The sequence below is a fragment of the Pelmatolapia mariae genome, linkage group LG20 (genome assembly GCF_036321145.2).
Source record: "Pelmatolapia mariae isolate MD_Pm_ZW linkage group LG20, Pm_UMD_F_2, whole genome shotgun sequence".
Taxonomy (NCBI): Eukaryota; Metazoa; Chordata; class Actinopteri; order Cichliformes; family Cichlidae; genus Pelmatolapia; species Pelmatolapia mariae.
In genome coordinates, this window is record NC_086244.1 from 19,646,975 (window position 1) to 19,664,359 (window position 17,385).

The 17,385-nt window shown below is 37.6% G+C and overlaps 1 protein-coding gene across 3 annotated transcripts in view; it reads left to right on the plus strand.

Moving 5' to 3' along the window:
• LOC134618852 (voltage-dependent L-type calcium channel subunit beta-4-like) overlaps positions 1-17,385 on the plus strand; it is a 28,124-nt gene that overhangs the window by 2,380 nt on the left and 8,359 nt on the right. For 2 of the 3 annotated variants that reach the window (XM_063464436.1, XM_063464438.1), the window contains exons 3-9: positions 11,634-11,753; positions 14,842-14,964; positions 15,099-15,214; positions 15,300-15,379; positions 15,480-15,499; positions 16,063-16,140; positions 17,246-17,304. In XM_063464436.1, the coding sequence (XP_063320506.1) occupies positions 11,634-11,753; positions 14,842-14,964; positions 15,099-15,214; positions 15,300-15,379; positions 15,480-15,499; positions 16,063-16,140; positions 17,246-17,304 (596 nt within the window). Of the gene's footprint in view, positions 1-9,667; positions 9,741-11,633; positions 11,754-14,841; positions 14,965-15,098; positions 15,215-15,299; positions 15,380-15,479; positions 15,500-16,062; positions 16,141-17,245; positions 17,305-17,385 lie in introns of those variants that run through there. The other variant, XM_063464437.1, reaches the window with a different exon arrangement.

The following is a 17,385-nucleotide window of genomic DNA, read 5'->3' on the forward strand; positions in this document are numbered from 1 at the left end:
GAAATCAAATTAAAAAGCTTCTTACAGTAAAGTTGAATATCGTTAAGGTGCTCTGTTGTTCGGTTTTGTGGAACGTTGAGGGTTGGAATCACATGGACCATGTGTCGGCTCTTCCCATGTATTTTCAAGTCACTTGTCATGTGCCATTTTGGAATTTGAATTTAAGCTGCATTAACAGAAACAAAAAACCCAATTCCAGAAATGTTGGGATGCTATCTAAAATGTAAATGAAACAGAATGCAATGATTTGCAAACCTCATAAAACCCACATTTATTTACAATAAACGAAGTGTAACGAAACAAATCAAGTGTGTAAAACTGAGAAAATGTAGCATTTTGAGAAAAATACTAGCTTGCTTTGAAATTGGCGAAAGCAAGACCTGTCAAAGTTGGGACAGGGCCATGTTTACCACTCAGTAGCATCCCCTCTTCTTTTAACATTCCTTAAACATCTTGGAACGGAGAAGTCCAGTTGCTGGACCTTTGGGAGGGGAGTGTTGACCCATTTTTGTCTGATAGAGGATCCTAGCTGCTCAACCATACTGGTTTATCTTTATTGTATTCTTTGGTTCATGATGTGCTAAATGCTTTAAGTTGGTGAAAGGTCTGGACTGCAGCTCAGGACCTGGATTCTTTTACTAGAAGCAATGCTGTTGTAAATCCATGTAGTATGTGGTGTAGCATTGTCTTGCTGAGTCTTAAAGAAAAAGAAATTCTGGATGATAGCATATGATTAAAAAAAAACAAAAAAAAAAACAAAAAAGAAAAAACACCCAAAATAATAAAATACATTTAAATTTTGATTTATTACAGCCAAACAGTTTTCCACTTTGTTTCAGTCCTTTTTAAGCTTTTTAAGCCATTTTTAGCTTTGAGAGAAGATGGTAGGGTTTCTGGATGGTGTTCATATATGGCTGCATCTCTGTATGATCACGCTTTAACTTGTATTTGTGGATAGTATAGAGAACTGTGTTCAAACAGCGATTTCTGGAAGTGTTCAGGCCTGAATATCACAGGGTCTCAGTATTGATTTTCAGCGATGTCCCTTGCACACAGAGATTTCTCCAAAAATCTGTTTCTTTTGATATTATAGATGATGAGATACTCAAAGTCTTGGAAATTTTACATTGAAGAACATGTTTCACTTTTTTTTTTTTTTTTTTTTTTTTTTGCATATTGGTGAAACTCTGCCTCTCTAACATACTTTTCATACCCAGTCATATTACTGATGCGTTTGTGGTTAAACCTGATTAGTTGCAAAATGTTTCTCCAGCCATTTCTTTTAGTACCATTTACTTTTTTAACATTTTGCTGCCTCCAGCCCAATGTTTTTAAGACATGATGCTGCAATTAAATTCAAAAGGAGCTAATAATTTTTCTTAAAATATTTCCGTTTTCTATTTTCAATCGTGAATAAGGATTTATGAGAGTTGCAAATCATTGTATTTGGTTTTTGTTTACATTTACATGGCATTCTGCCATTTTTGGAATTGGGGCTTTATTGGGACTTTAAGTAAGCACTTCCCATTTTTGAAATACGAGGATTTACAGTTTATCATCTGCTACTTCTCCCAACGTTCCTTATCTGGGACAGGAGTGGAGTAAGTATTCTGAGTTATTATTTTAGGAGAAGTAGAAATACTCTGTTAACAGTAAAAGCCATGTGCTCATAATCTTATTTACTGTGACCATAAATATATAAGTAGCAGCACACTTAAAATACCAAAGGCAAGTTCTTGTGTTTCACAATAATTCACCTTAGTGCACTTTGCTTAATACACCCTTAGATGTATTATCAGCGATGGTTGTTTGTAGATTATATTTCAATTTAACTGCCATTTCTGACGTCCCCTCCCTAAAGAATAAAAATAAACCATCGCAACCAACAACCAACGCACCCTTATCAGAAATATTGCAAAGACAGAAAAAATCCTGAATAAAAATTTGAGTGTGAATTTTAAAAGATGGTCTCAAAAGAGCCAAACAGCAGCTGAAACAGGAAACATATGAGCCAGTCATGCCTTTGCACTCATGCAGCAGAGATAGAGATACACAGTAGTTTCACTAGTGTTGCGGCTTATCTAAAACTTATTAGTAAAGATGTAAGAAAGTGTACTTATTTTGCCAGCTTACCGCATCCATTGTCGTGGTCCAACTCATAAACTGTGACAAGTAGGAGGACAGTTTCAAAAGTGCACAACTGTATTAATTAAAACAGACCGGCACCATACTTGGCAATATGAGGTGTGTTAGTCAGTATTATCAGTGTGTCAGCAGTGGGATGAGTGTTTGAATGATGAGTGGAAGGTGTTGTTTAGTATAAACTCAGAGCTAACAGGGCTAAAGCAGACCAAATAAGAAGCAAATGTTGTAAATGTTTCAGGGAGACCAGCCAGGTGCTCCCACTTACACTGATTAACTCCACCTACAAGGGACCTTTAAAAGGGAAACATAGCAGGCCTGGAAAAAGTCAGGTAAACTGAGGTAAAATAAACCAATAGATAGATAAAAAGCCTTTTTAAACATTATTGTTTATTAAGTTTTTAACAGCTTATTTTATTAGATTTGAGTGGCAACTTTATACTTTGTCTTGATGAATATTAAAGTTACTTGTCTCTTTATGATTTTGTCAATTACAATTTTCTTTTGAAAAACTATAATTGACAGCCTTTACAAAAAAAAAAAATTCAGTTCAAAATGTAATTTTAATAACAAAATATATTATTAAACTTTACAAATCTCCGCCTACCCCCAGTACACTAAGTTAACTAATTGAAAATAAAGAGCTTTGCTTCTTGGAAAGAGGCATAAATAATTAACTGAAGATAAGACGATATACATTCACCTTTATCTGACATATTTTACTTTACCAAACAAAAGAAGGTGCAACATATTTCTTTAACAAAGCAATTGTCAGGCGCTTACATTGTTTTCATTACATCATTTTGCTTGTCCCCATAATTTTCCTCATTACCGCTTTGATCCTGTGACTGCTCATACCGAGGCTGCTGCACTTTTAGAACAGATGTATTAAAAACATTTTCACACATTATGTTACATTTTCACACAGTTGCTGCATTTTTGTTGTTGTTTGTGATCTGAGCTCTGGATAGCTTAAGCTTCAGCTACTTTCCCCTTTGTTAGCTTCTTTAAATGTCCATGCTCAGCTGGGTGAAGGTGGTTTCAGTGTAGAAATGTTTTTGTGGCGGTTCCCCCACAGTTTACTGTGACTGTGAGTGTGCAAGCGATTATTTGCTCACACCACTGTGCATAGACAAAAATGTTTGTGTCATATGTGAGACTCGGAACATTGAAAATCAGACGATTCTGATTCCTGGCTGATCAATTTTTACTCTGACTCCTTGCTCTTTGAGAAAACATTTAACAAAAATAACCTTGAAAAGTCAGTTGGTCAGATAATCTCTCAAAGTAAAGCTGAAGCTATTACACTAATAATAAGCAGTAGTATCCTTAACCGATTGAGTTAGTTTTAATCAAAGGTGCCAAATTTTAGCATTTTAAACCCTTTGTGTTGTATTACTTTATAGCAACTTCCATCACTTTAGGGTTTTCTGCACTGTTTTGTGAGTGTTTTATAGACCAGATGACACCAGACACCCTTATATCCACAATCTTGTTCTTTTGGTCACTACCCACAGCCCACAGATGTAGATGACTGTACAAACTTTTGTTACCAGTGAATCGACAGCTTCGCCTTCACCCACAGCTCGTTTACTATCTTTTATGATACAAATAAGCAGCATCTTCTTAATTTGAGAGGCTAGAAGCAGCAAAAATTTGGTAAAGTAGTTGAAACAGTTCATTATCCACTTCTTCATTAATCTCCACATTACATTTACTTAGAGGATTTTAAGGGGTAAAGGCATCATGTTCCTTTCTTATAGGTGTGAATAATCTGCAAGCATAAGGGTCTGTAAAATAAATAAATAAAATACCTCGATTTCATCCACAGAACAGGAATGAGGAACAGTGTAACTGAGAGGCGTGAGAAAAAGAAGAAGAAGAAGGGGGGAAAAAAGGGCTGAGCAGACATCTTCTTCAGGAGGGGACATTAGTTATCCCGATCGCGAGGCTTAATGACAATCTCCAGATTTCCAGAGAATATTGCACGGTTTAAAATATTCATGACTCTCATTTTGAAGGCCTCGGGCGATGTGATGTGTGGGTTCAGTGTTCACACGAGCACCTTTTTGGTTTCTTTTCAATCATTACCTTCTCTCTGCATGCACAACAGGCACCCCGCCTCCTCCTGCTCCCATTGCTGATATGACAAAGTGTTTTATGCAGAAGGAGTAAATTCACAAACAGAGCAGATAGTTTCTTGTCTGTGATAGGGGTGGGGTGTCTATGTAGGAGCAGTGGAGTATGACTCATTTCTGCAGCAGGATACAATAAGCAGTATGGATGTATGTGTTATATGTAGGACGCGAGGCTTTGAGACCGGAGGAGAAATCTTCAGGGAGTGCATGATAATAACAGCAGTTTCTTCAGTTTCTCCTCCGATGAATTGGACTGTAATGGAAATGAGTAAGAATGTGATGTAAATTTAAAGAGGTGGTTTGATCAGGTGACGCAAAAGCTGCGCTCGTTGTTGTGTTGTGATGTGATGAGGTAAGAATAGAAAAAGAAGGTGTTGCCGGTGTCTGCTCCAGTGCAGGTTGTAGTGAGGTAAGGTGATGGGACATAGTGCGGTCTGTCTGCACACAGCATGTAGTTTATAGAGAGGGAGGGACTGGCAGCATCACCATCACCACATCAACTGAGTAAGTACAAAGACTTATAATACAGTCAGATTCTTCTTCTTCTATTGATTTCCTAACATCTCTAAAGGATCATGTTGTAGCCGCTTCACCTGTCTCTCTTTTGCTTTGTCTTCCTCTTTCATCCTCGTTGTTTCGCTCATTCGTTCACCTGTTTGACTTTATGATTGCCTCCGCTGCTCTTCACACCTCTTCTGAGTTTTGCAGTTTGACATGCAGTATGCCTGATCTTGCCTTCCATATTGATGTAATCACAGACTGATTTATTGCAGTGTGTTTCAGAGAGCACTGTAGCTCGTGGAACTCGCTGACGTTGAATTACGACCGCGCAGCTAATCGAACACTTTTTGAAATTAGATATTTGGTTGCTGGATATCCTGATTGCTGGAGCTTTTGCTCAGAATTTTTGCAAAGAGGGAAAGGGTTTTCAGCATGCTGAATAATGTATTTTGCTGCTGCTCTGGACAATCTGCTTCCTATGGTTTAATAAAACCATAGAAATTTGCATTAGCATGCTGTCCCTGCATTTTATTTCTCTCAAAAAAGAAGGAGTCTCTGTATGTATTTGATCTATACACTTTGAAAATCATTTGGATTTGTGGATTTTCTATTAAACTCAATGTAGACACGAAACTTAGAATCACGACCTTTACATAGAAAGTACTCCGGGCCGTACAACAGATATTAACGACTAGCCTCAGTAGGCTCATTTTAGGCATCATCATGGTTAAAGTTTTGTCTGTTTTCTGTGTCTTATACCTGCCATATGATGGTATTTTTCTCTTTCAATTCAAGACCCTCAATATGTACTTCTGTTGAGAGCATTTAACCGTCATCCCACATCTTCCTTTGCTAATGTGTTTATATTAGCCTAACCATAGCTCTGTAGCTAGCGACGAAGTAGGATATCATTATACAAAGAGTCCAACCAAAATTACCCTCTAAATGTGACTGGTGTTTAGTTTAAGGTTTTTATTTACATCTAAAGTTACAGCAGTGTGATACATTTTTTACTTTCTTAATATGCCAAAAAAAATCTCAATCACAATATTTTTTTCATATAAGTCAACACTGACATTTATCTATATTTATTTATTTAGTTAGTTATATAAATCAAATCAGTGACAATACAAGGTTACTTTTGATTTAAAATAATATCTATTTTCTGGTATAAGTTAAACATGCTATATATACTGTAGAGTCGCTTGGTGCCGGGATGCGAGAGTTGAGGCTTGGGTGTGAAATTTATGGTTTTCAGGGTTTTTATCGGTTTTTAGCGTTATTTTTTTATCGTTTTTATCTTTAACATGTTTTCCATGAATCTTTCCCCGTGTGTTATGAATAAATCTTCTTTTTTGGGGGGTACTGGTTTTATTTTGTTGTATTTATCCGCGACACCTTAAAGGCTGGTCCATAAAAATATTGTCGGACATAAACCGGTCCATGGGGACCGCTGCTGTAGAACATTATATGTCTTTAGGTATATACAGTAAACTATCATCTTTATTCTGACAAGTTAAAAGCTTAAAGTGTTACTGAAAAAAAACCAAAATGAAAAACTACTTTTTTTTTGTCAATTCCAAATAAATACATAGAGATTCATTCAAAATGAAATCTTAATCTGCTAAAACTATTTAAAAAACCCTTAATTTGTATAGATTCAAACTGGTTTAAATTGTTGAGAAACAAAAACATAAATAAGACAAAAAAACAAACAAAGCATTCTGTTTAAATATCCTTAGTACAAATGTAAGAAACGCTCAAATGTAAACAAAGGAGAACATTTAAAAAACTCATATTCACTCGACTGTGAAAAAAATTTACAGCCCAGGGAGTGCAGTACAGTCGCAGTGAGGTGGGCAGCAAGATTCATACACGGATCAGATGAAATCTGATGCGGTAGAGAAGTGTGACACAGCTGTTCAGCTGTCTCTCTACACTCAGTGTGTTTATGGCCAGGGAGTTAGTAACAAGGGTCAGTTACATTAATCAGCTGCTAAAGTTCAGTGTTTTTGACTGTACTTACTGACATCAGGTGTTACAATAACACAGGCGCTTGCATTTGTGATGCATCTGTGTCTCTTCGTTTTTGTCATAAGGCATGGTACGGGAGAAAGAGTGTTGTAAAGTCTTGCATTGTGCAGGTAAATTGTAGCTGTGCAGGGATGGCACTGCTTGATTTTCTGTTGTTGTGCTGGTGTATACAGCTGTGGTAGCCCACGCCTCCTAGACTCCTCAGTCTAACCTGATGTGGCTCCAACTCTGTTCCAGCCACCTGATTGGTTTGGCACAGTACTATTCTCATTGTCATTGGCCTTTTGTGTTGTCTTTCAAAACACAGACGTTATTCACTTTATTGCCCAGTCCTTCAGTCAGAACACGGTGTATCATCTTTAGATTCCAGCTAGCTAGATTAAACTTGTACGTCCTCTTTTTGTCAAGTTAAACTTTACAGTAATACCTGAAACAGCTACACTCATCATTTTATTAGAGCTGAAAGAATTTGGACCATTCTTAAGCCTCATTGGTGCCTCAGTGTTTGTTTGCTTTTGGGAACAGAAGGAACATTTGGAGCCCTGAAATGGCTAATGATGTCAGAGTTAACAAGTGAGGCGTTTAGGGAGAACTGTTAAACTGTAAATCTCAGCCTGGGGAAAACACTGGAGTTACAATGTGGCACAGTTCTAAAAAACATGTTTGTCACCATGTACGACTTGATCTTGACATTGAAATAAAGTTTCGATTTGATTATTTAGCAGCTTCTTCGGTTTGCATTAGCCCTGGTCCTCGGGCTCACTTCAGATTTTATGTTTAATAGTGGCCTTGCAAAAAACGCGAAAACACAGACATTCTTAAATTACGCAGTTTCTTTTTAAGGAAGAAGGTTATGTATGTGCGTGCATGACAGCTTTCAGGACCAACTGCCATCACATGAGATGTTTAGAGAATATCTAAAGTATTGATTAACAAATTCTGTTCACCTAACATCACTGTAAATATGTACAGGGCATCATTTTATGCATGATATGAACACTGAAGAACAGCAGTTTACACAGTAGCACAACAGTCTGTTAACAGCTGGGAGTGGCCTTGTCACTATATTCAAGAACAGGAAAGACAGATGGAGGATAAAGAAAAGAGACCAGAGAAGCTTCAAAATGAGTTGTGATCAAGATAGAGGTTGTGTCTGCTTTTTTTAGTTTATCAGGTGAGGCAAAGATATCGTGTTAGTCAAGGCCAACAGATTTTTTTTTAACATAACAGGCACAAATGTCATTTTTGTTAACAGAGGCAAAATGAGATTATTTTTTAATTTTTTGTGTGGTTTCGCTTTATTTTTTTTTAATAATAATGGAATTAATTTTTTAAAATATTGTATACACTACTGACAGAAGTATGAGCCAACGTGTAAAAGCCCACTTGTGCAGTAATAATACCACTATGGCATACTGTGAAATACTATTGTCAGCAAAACAGAGGGCAGGTATGCATTGTTTTTTGCTGTGTTAGCCACATGGCAGCAGGGATGGATGCCAGTCTGCTGATTGCCAGGATTTACTCAACAGCTATTGGATGGATTTTGCCCAGACTTTAAGAGGATGACGAGACACTACTGTGCATTTAATGAGATCAAAATTTCAGTTTGTCCAATACTAATTACAGAGTCACTTCAAAACTAAAGACCTTCACATCAGTCTCAGCTGGAGCTTGTGTTTACTGTTCTTTGTTTTCAGTGGTAAGGTCATGTGAGTTTCCCAAGGTTTTGCTGCCTGTAAACCTTAAACTTCATGTAGCGACTGCATTTTCACATTGAAATCAAATTTGGGAGAACAAGTAAACAAGTGATAAATTATGTCAATGAAGGTGAAAAGAGGTAAAATATAAAATGTTAATAGGGTTAATACAGTCAATAACTTTACATCTGATTTTTGGAGGTACTTGCGTAAAATATACACCCAATTTTTGTATTAACGGCAGCTCAAGTTACTACACATAATATTAAAGACGTCACATCATAGGGACGAACCCACATGTAATTTAATCCAAGGAAAGCTGCTGCTTTGTTACCACAACACATGTACACATGATGTCTAATATCAGATTAACTGAGTTTATGCCACCTTCTCGTATTTAGCAGCTCAAAAGCCACATTTTTCTTCTAATAAGATTTATCAACATCATAAATCAATAATCAGTTGTTCCTTGTTGTTAATGGGGTTGTGCTTCTGTAAAGTTACTCTACCATGGCTAAGAAATTCATTAGTCTTGAGCCAGTAGTAAAGAAATCTCTACATGTCTTATCAGAAGGAGGGGGGAAAGAACAGAACAGTATCAGTGAAATCCGCCTAATCAAATTAGTGTGGAAATCCTCTGTTGTTCGGTCCCTAGCCTGTAGGATGACTTGGCCCTCTGAGGACTCGACTAGTTAGATGACACACTTCCCTGTTGGCCCCTCCCTGTGGAGTTGGGGCCATCAGTGTTGCAGTGTGTGAAGAATAATCACAGAAGCAGAGTAGGAAGGAACAGAGTTAAATTTAGTCTGCAGACAGGGACATTAGCAGCAAAAAAACAGAAACAAAAAACAAGACATCCTTAGAAAACACAATAAGGATGTTCTTATATTGTTACACTCTGCAATGCAGCCAAGCTTCACCTAAAAGACGTTGGTGGTAAAGCTGCTCTTTGGAGAATTTAACAGTTGGTAAGGTAGTGAGTGTGCAGCACAGGTGCATGCTCCCCTGTCTAAACGTTATTAACGAAAAGCTCTCTGTGTTCTAACATCATTAAAAGGCACTCTGACATAACACCTTTCCTCTGCGCCCACCACCATATTTATTCCGCTTTTATGTCTCTGTGTGTTTGTGAGCATTCCCAGTGAAGACAGGGATCGCTGTTAGAGTGAGAAAATTCACATTCATGTCTTTATCAGACTCTAGCGCCGTCCTGCTAATCAGCCAGGTATGCAATTCTCTCCGGTATCTGTGTGCGTCTGTCTCATGTGGTCACGGTCCCTCCCTCCACCACCACCACCTCCACCTCCCTCTGTTTCCCATCTTTTCGGGTATCTGCAGTAAGGAAAGATATGTAGGTCTCATTCCAGTCCTTCACAGCATTTTATTCTGTCCTAATCTCATCTTTCCCGTTAGATAGCCTGTCTTTATCGTTGCATAAAACCTCTCGCATCTCCATCACTCACTCGTAAACATCCTCTTTTCAGTATGTCTTGTCAACAGTATTCACCCCACCTTCTCTCTCTTCTCCCCCCCCCCCTCTCGCTGTCTGTTTCTACCCGTTCTTTCTCACCCTCCTTTTTTCTGACGGTGCTGCTCTCTGGCACTGGTGCAGTGTTGCCTTGCAGAGCTTCTGAGTGCTAGAAATCAGATCTAGTTATCTAACAGACACCACCACACCAAAAAAAGAAACGAGGAGAGGTGTTCGCTTGCAGTGGTACTGTAGATGATGATTTATTTTGGATTGCATGCATGCATTTTGAAGTGCACAGAAAGCAAAGGTGCTGGCTGGTTCTTTTTTTGTTTGTTTTGTTTTGTTTTGTGGAGGGGGGGGTATGTCTGGACACTTTGTGTATGTGTGTGTGTGTCTATATTATGTGCCTGTACTTCTTTTTGTTTTGCTGTTGCTAATTGGTCCTCCAGAGGATCTATTTGTATATGTGGGCAAGATGGATGATCGGGACTGAATCGCTGCACTCTGGAGGAGAGGAAAACCAAAGTGAACTGTATTTCTGCTGTTTTTTAGTTTCTCAACATTTTGTTTTATTTACAACAATATGGCTGATCATGTCATTTAGACTCCTGCAGCTACTTGTGAGAGGTTTACCTGAGCGTTTTCATGTCCACCACCACAGATTTTTCTTTCTCTCCTGCCACAACCCCCTTTGTATTTTGTCTCCTCTGACTTGGTTTTCTTTTTGCTGACAGATTCAGGACTGAGTTCCTTAAGAGAAGCCAAATATAGGAGAACTCACACGCTCACAGGGACATGCAGTAACCAAACTATTACTGTGGAAGTCCATTTGTACATTGTATACAAACTGTAATGGTTATTATTACTATTGATTGAATCTGTGGGGCTATTTTGAAAAGCCTTTTTTTCCATTAACAGTTCAGAACCATAATATTAACTTTACTCCCACATAAGATCAAGAAAAACCAGAAAAAGTCACACTTGAGGTACTGGAATCTGATTAAAATGTTTACCTAAATATTTCCCTGTTCATTTTTAGTTGATTGACTAATTGATTAATTGACTAATGGTTGCAGCTATTTTAAGAAAATGAGAGTTTTTTGTGAATAAAAGAAGGACCTATGAAGCTATTTTCACTATTTTACTTATTGTGTAAAATAACTCTTTGTTTGCTTTATCCCTTGCCCTCAGCATGACATGCTAGCCATCCTTGGTATGTGTCCTACAATGAAAAATGATAACCAGCATATATTTTGTTAATGAGGAGATGTCCTTGGAGAATAAACAGGGGAATAAATGATGTATATATGCTGCACTGTGGGGGATGATGGACTGGATTGGGGCCAAGCAGGAGAGAAGAGGAAGCTCTTGCCTCCTTTGTGCTATATTTGGCCTCTCAGAAGATGGCTGGTGTGGGAGAGCAACACATTGTTTTGTAGATGCACACACATGAATGTGTTCATGAGTACAGGCACATATTTGCATGCACACCTGCACTCAAACAAACGCTAAAAGGGAGAAGCAGATGAAAGAAAAAACAAACAGTAATACAGCCTAAGTAATCTTAACATGACTGGATGATCTTCATGTGACTCACTGAGTTATTAAACACTGTGTCACTAATATCATGTCACTCTTTCCCGACAGGGGTCAGCTGATTCGTACACCAGTAGACCATCTGATTCAGACCTGTCAGCAGAGGAGGACCGCGAGGCGTATCGGCGTGAAGCCGAGCGCCAGGCACAACAGCAGCTCGACAGAGCTAAGGTACGCCATACAGTCATTATCGTAGCTACACATTGCTGTGTTTAGACTGTTTATGAACTAAAATATGTAAGAAACATTTGGCTCTATCTCTCTAGTTGAATTTTGAAGTAGAAGAGTCTAGGTTGAAGGTAAAAGTCAGGAAAGGAGATGTTAATGTGGGTGCTTTTACAAAGAAATCTGAAAATCTAATCATTTTTCATCGTTTGTATTGTTTGGGTGTTTGTCTTATTCATTTCACTTCCTTTCATTGTTGCCAACTTAACAACTTTGTCGGAACTTTTAATATCCATTTAGTCAGTTTAAAAATAAAATTTAAAAAAAATCACCCAGAGTAAAATCTGTCTAGCCTTGCTTCCCAGGTTGAGCCAATGGATCCCTGTAAACTGTGGGACAAAAGAAAGACTTTGTGTTGCTTCTAACATTCTCCCTGGCCAGTCATTTCAAATTTAAATATAAACTGCAATGGCTGAGCCAAACCAAGACTCAGAAGCAAAATAAAAGTCAGTATATCAGTTATCTCAGGTAGCAGACAAGTGACAAAGAAGCAGGCAAAAGGCTGAGTACAAAAACCCTCCAAAACTCACAGGGATAAAGCAAAAAACGTGCTCACAAAACTGGCAGGGGTTCATACATGACAGATTGCTTATTTTGTCCTGTCTCCATCCCCTCACTTGCAGGCTTAGAGAGGAGCAGATGGCTGCCCCTCCCTGAGCCTGGTTCTGCCAGATGTTCTTTCCTGTTAAAAGGTAGTTCTTTCTTCCCACTGTCACCAGATGCTTGCTCATGGGGCGTCATCTGGTTGTTGGGGTTTTCTCTCTGTTATTGTAGGGTCCTTATCTTGAAAGATAAAGTGTGTTGAGGCAACTGTTGCTTTTATTTAGCACAATATAAATCAAATTAAATCAAATAGTTTTACTAAAACATTGGAAAATACTTGAAACCTCAACAATGTCCTGAGACAGTCTGGCAACAGAATGTATATTTAAATTAGTGGGAAAGCAGAAACAATGGGAGGAAGTAGAGGTTGCAGTAATAACAGAAGGTAATGAATTTCAAAATAAAACAGAAATAAATTATTATAACAAATTGTAAATTACAGAATTATATTATAAGAGTCCACGAGAGTCTTCACAGTAAAATCATTACACAGCCTTTACTACTGACAATATCACTGTCATAAAATCCCACTGGTTTCCCTCCCTGCTTTAGCTTTGTTTTTTTGTTTGTTTGCTTGCTGCTTTAACTTTGTTTGTTGTTGCTGCATCCGAGTCTGCTGTCTTCAACAAGTCTAGTTGAGTTTTACCAAACATCAGATCAGACGTCATCTGCTCTCTCCGCTTATCAGCGGCTCCAGCAGGAAAAAAACCTTTAAAAAAACTCAAAAGATCAGCTTCATGTTCGTTAAAGGAATTTAGAGAAGAATTAAATTTAGAGCAATCCCATTACAGAAGGTGAAGCACCTTCTCTCATACCACTTTATAGCTTGGTACTATGTTTGCTGGCCTAAATTAACCTTTTACATATTTTTATCTTTTCAAAAAGATTTGATTTCTTTTAGTTTAAAAAAAATAAAGTATTAAAAGTAAACTAAACAGTAATTCTTGATGTTTTTAGCAAGATAATATTGTTCAATACAATATTTGTTATTCCTACCAAACCAACATCAGGATCAAGAAAACCTTTTTGAGTTGGAGAGGACACATCTGACAGGGATTAATTGTAACATCTCTGTCTCAGCGTCAGCATAAATGTGTTCACTGACACTCTGTTTTTGGGGTATGGTAAAAATATAACGCCCCAGATATTTGTTGCCAGCCTACACATGATCAAATCTTCAGAAAGCTGTATTCGTATTGGAAAGTATAACAGCCACAGACCACTTTCAGATAATATCGACAGTGCTGATTGTTCAGGTTACACAATATAAGCTGCAAAGATTTCATTGTTGAAGTGATATTGCTGAGGGATATTTAATTTTTTGGTTTTAAGGTACCATTATTAGACCATCACTGCAGACAGAGGGGATACATTCATCTCAACCTCTATGGGAACTCTTACATTTTAAACAAAGTTGAGTTGCTGTGGGTCCGTCTGTGATATTTTAGCCTAGCACTCATCCAAATGTTTCTCATCCAAATCAGTTTCTGATATGATGGTGATACCTTGGCTTTGGGTCTCTGTGGATAGCATGTACTGGTCTGACATGGCTGTTAAATTATCAAGCTTTGTTCATCACTATGAGGAAGAGACAGGAAATCATTTGTTATGTTTATGGAAGCATCACTATTAATTTTAAACATATCTTTCCTAACTCTGTAACAAATAAATAGATCCAAGAGTATAGTTTTAATGAGTTGATATTAATTGGTAAAAAAAAAAGCAACAACAGGCCCAAGATAAATAATGGATTTATCAAATGTATTTGCACTAGTCTAAGTACCTTTGTCTTATACAGTTGTGCTAGTTTACTTTTCAGAGGACAGTTGGAGCAAAATAATATTATTTGAGTTGACTATGACACATTATGCTACTGTAACCATATTAAAAGCTTTCCAACAAGTTTTGCACCAGCTTTTACCTGATATTTTTCTGACTGAATATAATAAGTGAACAAACAAGCAGTGTGTTGACGTAACTTTAAAAATAATTGTTATTAGAAAGACGGGTTGTTGGTAAAGGAGGCATCTAAACTGCTAACACTTTGCTGTTAGTGCTTCTGCTAGCTGCTGCTGTTGTGTGGTGAAGTAAACAGAACAATATGAAAGGTGACATCATGTGCACAATCACTGTCACTGATTTCTGAGTCAGGATCTGACCATTATCCAATGTAAATGTTGTATTGGTGCGTTCCTATTTGAGCCACATATTTGGCATATTACCAACCGGTCACATCCTTTGATAATCTGCTAGTCTGGTCACCATCTTTTGTGCTGTGTGATTGGTTGCTGATTCAATCAAAGGAAGTCTGTTTTCAAGTAACAAGGAGTTGATCTATTGCACTCTGTTCTGGTCCTCGAGTCTCACATGTTCGCAGCGCATTTGCATCACTGACAAGTCTTCTTCATGTTCTTATTTGTTGACACCACAGTCCAAACCTGTAGCGTTTGCAGTAAAGACGAATGTGAGTTACTGTGGAGCTCTGGATGAGGACTGTCCAGTCCAAGGAGCTGCAGTCAACTTCGATGCCAAAGACTTCCTGCACATCAAAGAAGTGAGATTATCTCTTTTGAATAATACTAGTACTACTACTAATAATAATAATGATAATAATATGCCCTTTCATTATATTAAAACAAGACATATGCTGTATGTAAACCAGTGCTACTTTTAAACTGAATTTAACAGAAGTACAATAATGACTGGTGGATCGGCCGGCTAGTAAAAGAAGGAGCAGACATCACCTTCATCCCCAGCCCTCTACGACTGGAGGCAATGCGACTGAAACAGGAGCAGAAACAGAGGTCAGCTATTTCATTTCATCTCAGGTGATCTATTTCCACAAAACAGCTTTGGTAATTCAATGTGTCTTTGCTGCTGCTTCTGCAGGAAAACAGGAGGTAACTCCTCAAGTTTAGGAGACATGGTGACAGGGAGCTGGAGGACGACGCCGCCATCTGCAGGTGAATGTAAGTACAGCAAACCTTCTTCTGGTCCTGAAACAAAAAGCAGCTTCTGCTGTCTTTTATCAGTTTCTGTCACTGATTGCTATTTTCTTGTTTTCACAAGCTAAACAGAAGCAAAAACAGGTAGGTTCTGGTACTTTATGATGATGTAGAATTTGCTTATAATTCATGCTTTTATTTTTAATTTTTCGCTCTAAACAACACAGAGTTTGTAGAAGATAATACTGAATTCCCTAAAGTAAGAGAGGCCGTGGAAAGTAAACAAAAATAGGTTATACAATTAGAAACTACAAACAGGCTTGGTGTAGCAGATTGTGAGTGTAGGAGGTTGCTTAATTGTTTTTTTATGGAGTTAATATTAAAATAATAGTAGTACACTGGAAGCACCAGATCTTAAAATGGGTGATTTTAGCAAAACCTTTAAATATTTTACAACTAACCAATCCCTTTTCTGTCACCTGTCTCATTGTCAGGTTAGCTGATTAACTAATACCAGTAATTATTGTTATGTAATGTTATAAAACCAAAATGCATTTAAATAACTTCAGGTCTTAATACTGGTTTTTCGGTCATTGTTTGATTGAATATGAGGGGAAAAAACAACAACCAAACCCAACTCCCATCATTTCTCACCCCTGTTTTCGCTGTTCTTTATCCCCTTTCCTGTCCTCCTCTATTTCTGGTAGGAACATGTCCCTCCCTATGATGTGGTGCCCTCTATGAGGCCGGTGGTTCTCGTGGGACCATCGCTGAAGGGCTATGAGGTCAGCCTCTCCCCATTTCACCTCCAGCAGACAGAACGACTGCTTTCCCCTGCACTATTTGCTCTGTTCACACTGCCCGGGCACTGCTGCATTCGTTATTAGCTCGTGTGAATTTGTCCTTTGAAAGTTATTGGAAAATATTCAAATATTAAATGATGACTTTTTTGCTATTTAGTCTACACTCATAATGAGAAAATGACACTATGATTTTGCATTTATGAAAGTCCTCAGACCCTGAATTTATACTTTGTTAAGGGCCATTTGGCAGCCATTACAGTTTTTGGAAATTTGGATGATTATGCAGTCTGTAATTAACACTACTTACTACTTTTAGGAAATTAGGATCAAGAATTTCATCAAAGCTGGACTATTGATACAGTTGCATGTTTATGTCTCTTTTTTACTCGTAAGTTATTTTTCAGTAGACAGTTTCATCCTTTTGCACAAGTAATTGTTTTCATGACTCCTGTACTCAAGCTTTTGTCTTTTATGAAGTAACTGTACTTTTACTCAAGTGGACTTTCTGGGTTTCTGCCATGTGATTGGCTAATTAGACATTTAGCGAACAGTCTAACAAGTGTACCTAGTACGCTTTACTGTAGTAGGCCAAAACATTTTATGTTTTGTTTTTTTTATTTGATCTGTTTTGGTAATTTTCAGAATTGTACTTTTTATTTACTTATAAATTTTTGACTTCACTAAAACCGCTTTGCAGGATTCAAATCTTAAAAAAATCTTTATTTATGTTAAATTGGGCCTTGGTGCTAAGTACATTTTATCCACTCCCTGAAAGAAGCTGTTTTACCTCCTGCCATCCTCCCTTCAAAATAGCATTCTTCTGATTGGCTGATTAGCAGGTGGAGGGATGGATCCACTTTCACTGATAAAATACCAAGCCAAGAATAGAAAAAAAATGTCCAGAGTCAAGTGTTAAGCGCAGTCTGAAGCATGACATTTTGGTTTATTTGATACTTTGACCATGTTTAGTACTAACATGAACAGCTCTAGCAGCATAAATTTGAAAAACGATAAGAGGAAGCAGGATGTCTTAGCCTTTTGATTTATAATGTGTTTGTAATTGATTGTTTTTCTTATGTTCCCAAAGGTGACAGATATGATGCAGAAAGCTCTCTTTGACTTCCTGAAACACAGATTTGAGGGAAGGTCAGTAAAATTGGGAGATTATATAATAAATCAAGTAGTTGGTGAAAGCCAGGCCTTTATTTCAGTGAAAGAGTTTCAGTG